The 14,780-nt window shown below is 36.2% G+C and overlaps 1 protein-coding gene across 4 annotated transcripts in view; it reads right to left on the reverse strand.

Moving 5' to 3' along the window:
• The window catches only part of NBAS (NBAS subunit of NRZ tethering complex), a 313,374-nt gene that overhangs the window by 161,497 nt on the left and 137,097 nt on the right, over window positions 1-14,780 (reverse strand). For all 4 annotated transcript variants that reach the window (XM_032430100.1, XM_032430102.1, XM_032430101.1 and 1 more), the window contains 4 exons: window positions 11,223-11,285; window positions 9,017-9,139; window positions 5,064-5,166; window positions 1,350-1,579 (listed from right to left, as the gene is read on the reverse strand). In XM_032430100.1, the coding sequence (XP_032285991.1) occupies window positions 1,350-1,579; window positions 5,064-5,166; window positions 9,017-9,139; window positions 11,223-11,285 (519 nt within the window). The remainder of the gene's footprint in view (window positions 1-1,349; window positions 1,580-5,063; window positions 5,167-9,016; window positions 9,140-11,222; window positions 11,286-14,780) is intronic.

A 14,780-nucleotide genomic window follows, 5' to 3' on the forward strand; every position in this document is an offset into this window, starting at 1 on the left:
GGAGAAAAAGGGAAATATTGGAAGTGTAGATTTAAAAATGATCTGTGAGAACACCTGCCAAAAAGATTTAGGTCAAACACAACTCCCAGTTTCAAAAGCTACTCTGTTTGATATTTTCATCATCTGAAATAGAAATACAATCCCTTAGGAGAGAAGAAAAAAAAATTTACTATTTTTAACAACTCTGTCAAGTTCAATAACATGGTTTGAGAAAATATAGCTCTCTCTGTAATAAGATATCACTGGGGAAAAAAGTTTCCTTTAAGCTTTTCGCTGCTAGTCATTCGGGGGGAAAAAATAAATCTAAATAGCTAAAACAATCACTACATCAAAATAAATTCCAAATGGGCCTAAAATTTCAATGTGAAAATATAACTATCAAAGTAATAAAAAACAGTATGAAAAACTATTATAAAGGTCTTGGGAATTAAAGGTCTTTCAAAGGATGACACACAAGACAGAAATTATAAAAGAAAATAACAATTAAAATCTTTAAAGATTTTGAATAGCAACTTAAAAAATAAATCATATATATATAAAAACTTGACAACATGGTTAAAACATGTGAGAGAGGAAAAGGGCAATGTCCTTTATGCACAAAAAGCTCGTAAGAACCAATAGTCAAAAGAGGCGCCTGGGTGACTCAGTCAGTCGAGCATCCAGCTCTTGGTTTAGGCTCAGGTCATGATTTCAGGGTCATGGGATCAAGCCCAGCATCAGGCTCTGTGCTCAGCAGGGAGTCTGCTTGAGGATTCTCAATCTCTCTCCCTTTCTCTCTACCCCTCCCTCCTTGGCCCCTCCCCCCATACTTGGACACACACACTCTCTCAAATAAATAAATCTTAAAAAATAATAATAATAATAATAAAAAGATCAACACTAAATTTCCAGTACAACAGGCCAAGAGAGAAACTGAATTCACAGTCCAGAAATTTTCACCTGAAAAGGATTTCAAATCTTTATCATCTAATCAGGTCCCTCCTCCCTAAACAGAGCACAAGTCATGTAAAGCATACAGCCATTGCCTCAATGTGCTACAAATTCCCAGAACTTGAATTTGCAGGCTAGCTCATGAATCCTTCATAACAGAAGCAATGTACAATCTTACAGATAATCAGCAAGAAAGACTGGGAAAGCATGCTGGAGAACAGGGGTCATGGGAAAGTTGATGAATATTCATGATGTAATTATCTTTCTGTATTCAAGCAATAAATAACTGTGCCCCATACAGGATAGTCAATCTGTACTTGTGGCAATATATTTGTAAAGGAAAGAATAAAACCAACAATGGAGTTTGTGTAGTCTAACTTGTCCCCTCCCTCTTCTGGAAGAATACAGAATTACTCCACCTGGCCAGATCCATGCAGCTATCAGTGAGGTTGGTAGATGAATTAAAGTACTCTCTGCTGGCAGCCAAAACCAAGTCAATACTTCTTTCATAACTGACCCTGTACTGGGTTTTCCCTTTATGGGCTACACTAGCTGGTGGGTTTATTGAACAGGCGCTGCAGTGCATCATCTGCCCAGCTAAGTGGATATTTTCAAGGCGACTGGAACACAAAAGGCTTTCTGTAAATATCTGGGGAAAAGAAGAAACTTTAATTAGTTAAAGAGGGCAGATTCAGTTCTCAACAAAATGAAGACTCTGATATCCAAATGAAATAAATTAAAAATACATCCATCCTACAGGTAGCAGGTGCACGACCCTGTAAATACACTAAATGACAATGAAGTACACTGTAAGTGGTTAATTTTATGTTATGTGAATTTCACCTCAGTAACCAAATTCATCTTTTAGGAAGAAGAAGTAACTTAACGGAACAAACCAATATGAAGCCTAATACAGTTGACCCTTGAACAGCACAGGAGTTAGGGGTGCTGAACTCACATGCAGTCAAAACTCCCCATATAACTTTTGACTCCCCCAAAACTTAACTACTAATAGTCCACTGTTGACCAGGAGCCTCACCAATAATATGTACAGGCAATTAACACATTATTTTGTATTTGCTGTATTCTATAACTGTATTCTTACAATAAGGTAAGCTGGAGAAAATACTAAAATCATAAAGAAGAGAAAATACATTTAATATTGTACTTATCAAAAAAAAACAAAAACAAACAAACCCACATATAAGTAGATCTATGTGGTTCGCACCCATGTTTTTCAAGGATAAACTGTATCTTAATGTGTTACAAGGAATGTCTGAGTAAACTATCTGAAATTCATACTCATTAAAAACAGGATTCTGTCCCATACTCAATAGGGTCCACTCTGCTTAAACTATAACCATTGAATTTTTTAAAGAAAATCTTTGAATACGACACATAAAATTTCTAACTGCTTAAAGCATCTGAATTCAGTCTTACAGACTAAACAGCCAAGCTATAAATGCAACATTGATTTTTTTTCCAATCTGCAGACTAAAAACTATTTAAATAAAACAAGAGCCACTAATGGAAGGTATTCGTGCAAATATCATTGTATTCTACTGGCAACTAATAGCATCAATTAACATAAAATTTATTGTATAACTGAGAATATTTACTTATTACTTAGTCTAGAAAAGTCTTAAACAAAGAGATCCTTTAAATATACACTAATAATGTCAATATGTAATTAGTATAAGAACTTCCCCACGAATGTTCACCCCTATTAGGCCTCTGCTGGATGAGGATGGCACAGAAATAGAAGCAAGAGATGAAAAGCAGATTTCATGAAGAATCAAGAATCTTCTTACAATTAAGACTACCCAGTTTTCATAGGATCCCCTTATTTTCACTACTTTCTAGGCTTCTGGGGAAGGTAGTTATTTTTAGACAGGCCTTCATTAAAATGACTATGATGAGAATAAAATTACTAATAATCTACAAGCGATCTGCTACAAAATACCTATTGTGACAGAAAGCAAATTACTAATGAGCAACCCTAATCATTTATATCTGACAGGTGAAAACGGCTTACTCCAAGTGACCCAAATGACTCAGATATGACGGTTTCTCTATTCCTTTGGTTTATTCAAGTAAGCCATAGTTAATGCCCGGTATTGGGAAATACAACTCACTTACTCTAAAATTTAAGTTTTTGCTAAAATGAACAATATAGATTTCTGCTCTACATGCTGTAACGAAACCTTTAACTTTCTCAAAATTGTGCCATTGAGCTTTCAAATCATTTTCCAAGATAGCAACCCCTAATATAATAGCCAAAAGTCAGTAAAACAACATAGCATAACTTAAAAGTTACTAAAATGATATTTAAAATGTAATACTTAAAATGTAAGTTTGAAAAAAAATGTAAGTTTGCCAAATCCATATTACCTTCCTCTAGAACCATTTCAAGCTGTTATGATATGCTTTCAAATGTTTTCTCGAAGGAGAGAGGCTAATGGCCAGAAGTCATTAAAATATCAAAGCCTAATAAAAAGGTGTTAAAATGTAACAAAAACAATTTAATATGTCAGGTTGTTATAAGCTAGTTCAAGTGTAATATATTTATGCCAATTTTCCAATCAGAATCAGAAACAGTAAATAGCAAAATAATGCCATTCCAACTTAAAAACACTACTGCAGACATATAAATGATGGTTAGGCTTTGGAGCCCATGTGAATATAGATGTTCTCCTGGAATTGGAATTCAAGTTTCACTTTAGACACAAAAGGGGAAGCTACTGGCAGTTGTATGTACATGGTCTGAGACTATAATCATCAATGTAAACTTCACACTCATTCATTAAAACCTGAAGTCCGAATATAAAACCATTTCTCAACAGTCTATATTAGCATTCTTTTGTTAAAATCACCTTGAATAAAAATACCAACCAATTTCACAAAATAGAGACCTATTTTTATAACTCATTTTATCAAGGGGTCACGCTTTGCGATGTCAGAGCAGAGCAACGTTAAGAAATATCCTATAGAATTTCATGTTTGGCTTATTGACAGAAAAACTCAAAATGGAAACCTGCTTTTAAATTATATCTCATTAAAATGGGTTAGTTGGATAATTTTTCCACATGAGCTAGGAGTAATCTGGTAAGACACATACCTTCCAAAAATATTAATTAAATCCCCCTGGGTTATACTCCTCCATCAATTAGCAGCCATTTCTTAAGTATCCTTTGTGTTCCGGGCATTACAATATACACTGGGGGATAGGAGGCTGAACATGAATATGATAATGCCTACCCAGGGGCTCATGACCAAAGGGAAAAATCACACATGGAAACCAGTTACTGCATTTGAAAGAAAGACTATAACAGAGACAAGTTACATGAAAGGACAAAGGCAGGCATCCTGGAGGGCATAATTAGTGAAGTGAGTGCTGAAAATTACCAGGAATTTTCAGATCAAGGAAAGAGGACTAGATCCAAGCACAGGGAACAATGCAGATGGAGTCACGGGACATGAAGCAGCATGGTGCGTGGAGAGTCAGGGCAGATCTGGTGGACACGGTGGAGCAGGGGGGACACTGTGTCCCCTGTACTTACAGAGTGGCACGGGGGAGAGTGGACACGGAAGCTCGATCTGCTGTGGCCTTCTACGCCATGCTAAGAAGTATGGTTACTTTCTGATACAGACATGTAACAAGCAGCAAATTTAAGAAGGAGAGTGTTATGAAAAGGTGTTTTACAAGAATGCTCTGAATCAGTGTAGATTGGAAATATGGAAGCAGGGAGACAAGTTAGGAGGAATTGCAATTTAGCAGAGATAGGACAGGTTTGAAAGACCTTTCCCAGCTACATCAATCAAATAGGCATTAGTGACCACCAAGACTATGGTAGTGAGAGGAGTCCAGGAGGAGTCTGTTTCCTAGCTGAGGATTAGCTTGCCGAATAACCTCTGTTGCAGTGAACGAAGATTGGGGCGGGGGGTGGGGAGATAGGAGGTGAGATATGCGAGTGCTCAACTTAGAAAGCACTACTCTACTCGATTCACCGCTATGACTCAATAGTATTACGAGTAAGTGAGGCTTATGGTCACCATCTCTGTGTCCAGGAAACACACTGCAACAGCCAAACTTCCCAAATTAAAAACAAGTAACCTTCCATGCATCGAGTTACCTCATAGCAAGCATCAGAATCCAGACAGGTGTAAACATTCTGCTGCATAGTTAACATGTCTTGCAGCAACATTCTCCAATGAGACTCACTGACAGGAGGCTGCCTGGTGGGGAGAAAAGAAAATAATTCATGAAATTGCTCTTCAATTGGCCAAAAAAAAAAAAAAAAAATGGTATCACCATTCTATATGCCACACAGCTCCCAAATGATCAATAGGAAGAATCTCATTTGAATTTCCAGGAAAAAACATCGATCAGAGGGAAAAGTTGAAGGGCTCTGTATCAATGCTAGAGATGCTGCCTGAGCCACCTCGGCCACGGAACTAGAACAGCATTACGGTGATAACAGCAAAGGTAAACCGAGTGTGAGTTTCCAAGATAAAATAAAGCACAGCAAGATAAAGCAACTGTGATCTAGCAGAAAAAGCACTCGGAGACAGGAGAACTGGTTTCAAATCCATCTTTATCACACTGCAATCCCCACAGGGGATCTTCTTAACTCCAACTACACGTGCAGACCTGGAAGGCAACTAGAGCCCACCCCTGACATCAGTCGAGAGGCTGGGACCCCAGCTCATCAGCAGGGCAGCACTAGCGGCTCTCCTCAGCGGGAGTCCTTGCAATAGTCCGCAGAGTGACTGACCAAGTGCCGCAGGGGTTATGTTCATCCCACGGGACAGCCCAGGTGCCAGAAGACAGAGTCCTACAGGGGAGTGGCAAAAGCTGCCCCATCTAATTCAGGAAGGAGCTTCATGCCCCCCCCAAGAACCAATATCTTTTGTAACAATTCCATAGGCACAGTTCTCAGGGTCTCCTCAAAGACATGCCAGTGACCACACTCAGGAAAGCCCAAAGCATAAAGCCCCTATCAGGTTTTCCAGTTCATTTCCAGTTCCTCCAGGTCAGAAGCAATTTACCAACCAGGGATCAGGTTTACACAACCAATGAGGCATACACAGTCTTGTTGATCAAATAGCATTTTATGTTGGGATCCAGGGTTACAGAGTTAGAGGATTAATGGTTCAGATTCTCCTGCAGCAGGGAAAGGGTTTTGTTAACAAATTCACTGACAGACACATATTAGCTGCATGATCGTGAACACTTAATGTTCCTGAATTTCAGTTTCCTCACTTAAAGCCCATCTTGGAGAGTGATAAGAAATGGAGGAGATTAATTCTGATAAAGCACAGGCATTGAAGCAAGATGTTCCTAAGTATAAAAACAAGCTCAATTACCTGTACAGCTCTGAGTATGTCTCTTAATTTCTCCGAGCTAGATTCCCTTTTTGTACATTGTGAGGATTAACTAAAACTAGAATGTATGAAAAGACACTCCCCCCATTTTTCTGGTATAAAATAGTATTCAATAAATGTTAATGAACGAATCTGAAAGTTACAAACACATTTCTTTGGTTTCTATAGTTACATAGATGATTACTAATATTGTTTAGCAGAAGGGAGAAAGTGCTGTAATTCTTTCTGCTTCCCCCAAAAGTTCACCTTTGTTGACTATATATGAATTTGGAATCATTATTTATGTTTACTTGCTAATCTTGACGTTCTACATAATCCTGAATATCACTGTTTGAAAGGGCAGATTTTATTTTGTTTTGTGCTTGTCAAATACCAACTGTCAAATAACAACTGGATGCTTCTTTCCCATGTACCTTTCCCTTATTTATGCATTAAAAACAGGGCACATAGACTATAAGCATATAATAGTATTGCCAAGGGAAAAGCATGTATTTGAGATCATTCCTATGAAATTTCTGGTCTTCAGGAACTTTTTCACCTAAAATTTTTAATAAGCATATGCTTCATTTACTTATAGTATTTTATATTACACAAAATGAATAATTACTTCTATCCTTATGCAATAAAGCATAAGAGAATACATTTTTTCCTCAGCATACAAACAGAAAAAACAAACTGACATATTTTCATGTCTTCCAGGACAATCCCTGAAGTGTGTCCATTAGTTAGACCTTGATATGTGAACTCTTTGGGTGAACTTCAAAGAACTGGAGGGTTCTTTCAGATTTGTCTTGCAGGTAAGTTAAGTTGCAAAATGTTTGATGAAGTGAGTGTCCATCTTGCACCAGCTGGATAAAATCAAACCTAGGCATTGTCTAGCTGAATTCAAATTCTCATAGCCCAGCTGCTCTTCTGGAAGCCATCAACACTGGGACAGATGGTATTAATGTTTTCTCACACATGGCTAGCCGTAAGTACAGGTTCTAATTAAAATAAATTATAAGACATTATTTACAATGGCCTTTTCAGAATACATTCAGTAAATACGAACCAAGAGTAGAACCTGAAGGCACTATACTAGAGAATTGCAAATTAACAGAGAGATCCCTAAATATAAACATGATGTATTAGTTACAGCCTTGGAACAGAGGTATATTTTCCAAGGAGAAACAGTATTGCACTCATGATGGTAAAACTTGGTTTGTGCAGATTCAATTAAATCTCCTACCATTTAGAATATCCATAAGAATATTCCATAGATGCTGAAGGCCAAGCCATGGTAGCATATATGAAAAAATTAAGATTTACTTCAAATTAACTAGTTTGAAAAAAAGAGGCCATATTCTCTTACATATTCAGAGTAGAACACCATGAGCAGAGATTAACTTCAAAGGCTCCAGAAGTATTTGAGGAACTCAAGGAAAACACAGGAAGTAATCTAGCTGTAACAGCAAGGCTTTCTTGAAGAGCAGGTTCTAGAGTACAGTCAGCATGATCAGAAATATCGACCGTTTGTTTCTAGTTGTAAAAAAAAATCTTAAGAGTTGAGTTGCCAAAACCTTTTAAATTATTCATTTAATAATTATTGAGAGAGGGCCATTGATATATATGGTCCCATATGAGATGTATGGGAACTATAACACTTGTCCTGGAGAAGCTTATGATCTCGAAAGGAACATAAGGCACAGACATCAATAATTATAGTACACTGTTGAAAAAGACAGATAGGGAGAGGCAGATACAAAATGCCAGGGAATTTCTTAGGAAGGAGAGGTCCTTGAGCAAGCCACTCCTAGTTGCATTCCATAAGCAGTTTACTACTGTTGACTGGGCTCAGGATTCCCGGAGCCCTCTAGGTGGTGCATGTTTAGCTCTAGTAGGGCTTGGGAAGTAGAGCTGTCTCTATTTGCAATGACATGATACTGTATACAGAAAATCCTATGGAATATCCACAAAAAAAAACAAAAACAAAAAAAAACCCTACTGGAACTAATACAGGTTGGAAGACACAAGCTCAACATATACCAAAATCAAAGATAATATATCAACATTTGTACACACTAGGAATGAACAATCCAAAAATGAAATTAAGAAAATAACTATCTACAATAAAAAAAAAAAAAAAAACTCAGGAATATTTTATAGTACACAAATATCCATAGCTTTATCTATAAAAACCAAAACTCAAAACAACCCACAATGTCCATAAACAGGTGAACAGGTCAACAAAGTGTGATAAATCCATAAAATGGAATACTACTCGATAAATAAAATGGAATTATTATTGATCCATGATACAAAATGGATGAATGACAAAATAAGTACGCTGAGTAGGAGAAGCCAAACAAATAAAAAGTGTATACTGGATGATTCCATTTACATAAAATTATAGGAAATACAGAGTAATATATAGGAATAGAATATAGATCATTAGTAGTCTGGAGAGGGGATAAGAGGGTGATGAGGAGAAGCAAAAGGGAGGGGAACATAAAGGGGCAAGAAGCTTTTAAGGGTGACATATTTATTACCTCGATTGCAAAATGGTTTCATGAGTATCTACATATATCAAAACTTATCAAAGTCTACACTTGAAACATAGAATTTATTGTTGGTCAATTATAACTCAATGAAGTAAATAAAAAGAACAGTACTTTATTTTTAATCATATATAAGTTATCAATTAATTTTGTTCATTACTTACTTCCGACCAGTGTGCCTGGTCAACCTAACCATCAGCTTGCGTGCCTCTTCTGAGCTAGACTGAGTGTTCTTAACAAACGAAACTGGTTTCTCAAGTCCATGTTTCTCCAAGAGCTCCGACACGCTAAAAGTGAGAGAGGAATTTTTTAAAGTCTTGCTACCAAACAAAAAAAAGCCTAAGAGTCTTGAAAATACAAGTAGCACTTAGGTGTTTAGAACTAAAAACAAAAAGTAGCATATAGAATGACCCAATTTTACATAGTGCATTAATTCTCAGCAAAAAAAAAAAAAAAAAAAGCTAACAATTATATATCAAATCTTATTTCCTGTACTTTTATTACAAAACCCATTTTGTTTAAAGTATGACATATCTTTATCTAAAAATATTTTTTTATTATTTTCCTCTACTCTAAAAGCATCAAATCAGTAAAACAAGCCAAATCTATCATTTCAATACTCAGCTTTAACTCTGAACAATCCTACTGAGTAATCTGTTATAGGCAAGGTTGTTAGAAAACCAATAAAGAATTTTAGAGTTGGAGCCACAGAAACACCACAAGGCTCAATATCCCTCCAGAATCTATTATATAAAAATACAAAATATGTCACAAATTTTGTCCCATATGAATCTTCTTGAGATATCTCATTCCCTAATCATCAGCATCATACATATATGATGGTTGGCCTCACCAAATCTCACATTTTTGAAATAGCTACTACTGGGTTTATAGAGTGTGACTGGCTAGAATTCAGTAGCTTGTCATGAAGACAGGTTTCATGGGTCATGTCACCCGACATCGTGTATGCTAAAACATTTTTCAACGATTAGTAGCTATGAGGTGGAACAGAAATAAAAATTCTTACTTTAAAAGGTCAGTAACTTAAACTAAACAGGGAAAGACATGGGTATCATCCAGAAACTGACCGAGTATAACTGTTTCCTTGAGGTGGTAAGAGCATAATGCGACATCAGGACCACTCATGGTTACACCCAGGAACATACCGTGAAATATACTGTTTATTTCACCGTATCTTTTTGAGATCACTCTTCTCAGTTTCATTAGAGGAAAAAAAGGTAATCATGCAAATTGTAAGGAATGAATCTATATTGACTTAATCCACTAAGTTTTACTCAAACTATGTTCAACTTCTCAGGGAAACTGGGGAAAGGAGAGACACAGCCAAACTAAAATAACCAAAGCTTGGAAAGAAAGAAAGAGCTTGATTTACTAAGAATTTTTCAAGGGGAAAAAAAAACCAACCATATAGCTTTCAGGACACAAAGTACAAGCAGCAAGGTAGTAATAAAAAGAGGAAACAGAGGTCCCAAGGAAAGTGAACAATTAATTCTTCATTCAACTCCCATACATACATGGCACAAAAACACTGTTTCCTTAAATACAACTTGAAATATTTTTATACTCAAGTCCCTTAAATTGAATGAATAAAACTTCTAATTAGTAGACTCCAAATTATTATACTTTACTATTCATATCATCACTATAAAGTGATGGTATTACCTATAATTCTATAATTATGTGTTGGAAAAAATTTGTTATCCCTAAAATTTCATTTTTAATACAGATATTTAAAATTACTCAAGCATCTTCATATACACATATAAATACTAGTATACAACATCTGACTTCCTAAATGGCAAATTGGGCATTTCAGGCTCCAAGATAGAAAGTTTAATGCTTCATTTTGACAGTGAAGAATATTACTATAGAGTTACTTGAAGGCTCTAGTGCAGTTTGATTGAATCCAGATTCCAATCAAATGTAATATGCCCAAAAAACGGAAGTCAGGAGTATAATAAATATTGTTTGCTGACAGACACAATAATTTCTGCAGGAACTAACACTTCTTGTGTACCTACTGTGGAGGAGGCACTTTAAATGGTTAATCTAACATTAATTCCATTATCTCACGGGTTAGATACTTTAAAGAAGAAAACCCGGGGTTCAATCACACAGCTTCTCAGTGGCAATGCCTACATTTGAACACAAGTCCACCAGTCTTCAAAATCCAGGCTCTTATTACTCTACCATAAGCTGGCAGTACATTTGTATTAAGAAAATTCACTCCCAAAAGAGTCAAACAAATAGGAAGTCAAACTGCAAATGACCATTAGACATATGAAAAGTAATGTTTCTGGACAGACCTCCTCTATCAGCACAGAGCCAACAGACGAACATTTCTCTCACCTGAGAATTTGTTCCAGTTGGTCTACCATGTCATGAAGAGCATTTGTTACCTCTGTTTTATGACTAAAAGATTAAGAGAAAAAAAATAAAGTTTTAGTAGTAGCTTTTTACGTAAAACACAATACTCAAGTGAAAAAAAGAAATGATGTTTCCCTTATGGTTAATATACAACAATATTACACTGCTGGGCAAAATTTTGGTCTTATTTCCTGAACGCCTTCAGCATCTTTCATGACTTAAGAGCTTAAGATAAAAAATACTGGACTAGAAGAATATTATCTATTACTGATTAGTGTTATATGGACAACTATTTCCTGAAGAACTTTTAGTTCAATTCTGCTAAAAGGCAACAAAGCATAAATCAATTTTAAGTCTTTTTTTTTTTTTTTTAAGAAGAGTTAAAGGGTAAAATCACCATCTGGTTCTGTTCTTTTAACCAATAAAACAAAACAGGTAAGGAAGCATGGCCCTGCATACTGGCTTGCTCCTAGGCCTGTCTATATCCCTTCCACACCCCCTATGAAGTTTCCACTAGGATTCTATATACTCAGAAGACTTCTTCCATAATATCATTCCCTCTGCACCCACTCCAGTATTAAGGAACCAAAAAGAAGCACAACCATTATCTAGATAATCCCTAGAAGGTGGTGGAGATAAAAAGCAAGCCCCTTCTGAGGAAGCATGTGGACAGGCGACTAGGAGAAACATTATCATGGCAAAGGATCATATACTAAATGAAAATGTGGCTGGTAGAGTAGATGTAGTATGACACAACACATGTATAAGTGAATGCAGGGATCTGTCACAAAGCTGAGACACAACTATAAAAGTCCCCTTCCATGCTATACAGCTCTGTGCCCCAACTATGGAGGGAATGCTTGCAGCGGAGAACAAATGCACCTGACGCTCCCGGGTGTCTTCCAGCCAATGATGCAACTGAACCCCAGCAAGATCCCAGGGTTTTATTAGTAAGATGCCCAAATAAAATCTTCGTCTGGACTTAGAAAATTACAATGTCCTAACTTGAACACACACACACACACAAACTCATTATTTTTTAAAACTATTGATCTTTCCTGGTCTAAATCTATTGGTCAATTATTAGTGCAATTTACAAAGATTATACTATCTTTCCAAACCAAGTTTTAGGCCTTGAACTAGAGTGTTAAGTTAGGGTATGTTCCATTTAAAGTCCTTCAAAAGGTCACTTGTCACAGCTACCTTCTATTAACATACTGCAGTATTGTTTTAATTATATTTTGTAGTTCTACAATAAACATTTGTCACTGATTTTCAAGAATACAGGGTTTTTCCTTCGTGAATTGACATCCACAAACATAATTACTAAAGACTTTTTTGTTTCAGCCAGTGGAATATGCTGCCTACATAAGATGCACAAAAATTAATTAGGTTAAATAAGTGTTCATTTCCTAAATGGCGAAAAAACAAAACAGTTTACCATTTGGTAAATAACCACATAACCACTAAAAATGAACTAACCACAGGCAGAGTAAAACTGATGAACTTGGCATGAAGAGAACCACAGAAAATATTTTGAAGCTCTATATTTTAATACTAGGCTAATTTAAAATTATAAGTTATTTAGAAAATTGTAAATATGAAATATAATCATTAAGAAATGGAAAACAAGAGAGTATCAATCTATTTTTGTATTTACAAAAAAAATGTTAGATCAAAAATCATTAATCTGAAGCCGAGAAAAAGAGACACTTCTTAGCCTACACACTCTTCAAAAACACATTAATTCTGTAATTATAATGTCTACATAAAAATTGTTCTTTTAATATCATCATTCCATTGATACTTCATGGTAGGCAAATTACTGTTTAAAAATTAATAGATTAGCTCTAGCTGATATTTATGCTAGTTTGATCTTACTGAAAAACAAAGTCTAATACACTTACTTCTAAAAATTATACATGTTACTTGGGAGTCAATGAGCTTGACTAGTTTATTCTAGGACAACAAAGGAGGCACAAAGCTGAAAGACAGACCATCAAGTTTCCCAGCAAGACCATTTGAGTAAGAAACTCCTCACCACTTCTGCCCTCTGACACAGATATTAAGAGAAGCCTCTGCATCTCTCATCATCCTCTAGGGAGAGCAATTTTACTACTAACACCCTGATAGCCAATGGGCTGAGGTTTCTAAATGATGGGTAATGACATTTCGCTACAAAATCTGTTCATACAATCCCTCTTCCAGCCTTTTGCTGCCTACTGACAGTCCATGGCTCTCAGAGAGACCCACGGTTCCCAGAGGCTCACCTGCCGTTCCTGCTACTCTTTACTAAGGATGTGAGATAGCCTACGGTCATATCTCTATAAGTCTGGGTAATAAACACATGCTGAGGCACTCTGTGATTTACCTTTCCCTACATGAAGATTCCCTAAACCTAGACTGAGGAAGCGAAGTATGTATTAAGCACTACTACAATCTCCATTTAGCTTTACCACTAACAAGTCTAATTGCTTGGATTCCTTCTTGGTGGTCAGTACTGAGACCCCTGATGAGGCGATAAATGATCACAATCTATAAACTGCCCAACATTTCTATAACATAATAGAATCTAAGATTATCCTACACAAAAAAATCAAAACTGAAACAAGAGGACAAGCTAGATGCTCACATACAAGGCAACCTCCCAAGCACTCCAATGAAAAGGCTTTATCTTGTCACAAGGATTCCAATCAGCTTTTTAGTGTCTTAGATATAAATTAATGGTCAAGAATCACTCAACATGAGGGCACCTGAGCGGCTCAGTTGGTTAAGCGTCTGCCTTCAGCTCAGGTCATGATCCCAGGGTTCTAGGACTGAGCCCCATGTCAGGCTCTCTGCTCTGCAGGAGTCTGCTTCTCCCTCTCCCTGCTGCTCCCCCTGCTTGTGCTCTCCCTCTCTCTGTCAAATAAATAAATAAAATCTTAAAAAAAAGAAAAAAGAATCACTCAACATGGACGAAAGTCCCTAACAGTAAAAAGGCAGATATATAAACAACAGGATATGAAAAATGAGAGACCATGGTGAGAAAGTAGGTAGTGCGAAGAGTAGAGGGACAGGTAGGTGCACATCTCTGAAACAAGACTAGGATGCTATCTTATTTTAAAAGTTCTTGGAATTTAAATAAGAAAATCAAAATAAATTTTAAAATTCAAAAGATGGATGAAAAGATAAAACTGAAGAAACTCCCAGATCATTTAACAGAAGATCAAAAAGTGGGAAAAAGAATAAAAAGGGCAGTAAATAAAGAAGTATAAAAAAATGGAGAAAGAAAAAGGAAGGGAGTACAAATAAAATTACCAAGGAAACTTATCAAGGAAAGAATATAAGAAAATTTCCCAAAGCTCTAAAGGGCAGGAATTTCCAGATTGGAACAGGCTATCCAAATGAATAACACAACAACAAATTTAGTGTCACAATAAAACACATCCTTATGATATTTCAGAACATTAGAGATGAAGAGAAGGTACTGCAATATCCAAAAAGGAAGAAAAGCCATCTATAAAGTAGTGATTTACAATGCTATAGGACTACTCGATA

The sequence above is a fragment of the Phoca vitulina genome, unplaced genomic scaffold (assembly GCF_004348235.1).
Source record: "Phoca vitulina isolate PV1807 unplaced genomic scaffold, GSC_HSeal_1.0 scaffold42, whole genome shotgun sequence".
NCBI classification, from domain to species: Eukaryota; Metazoa; Chordata; class Mammalia; order Carnivora; family Phocidae; genus Phoca; species Phoca vitulina.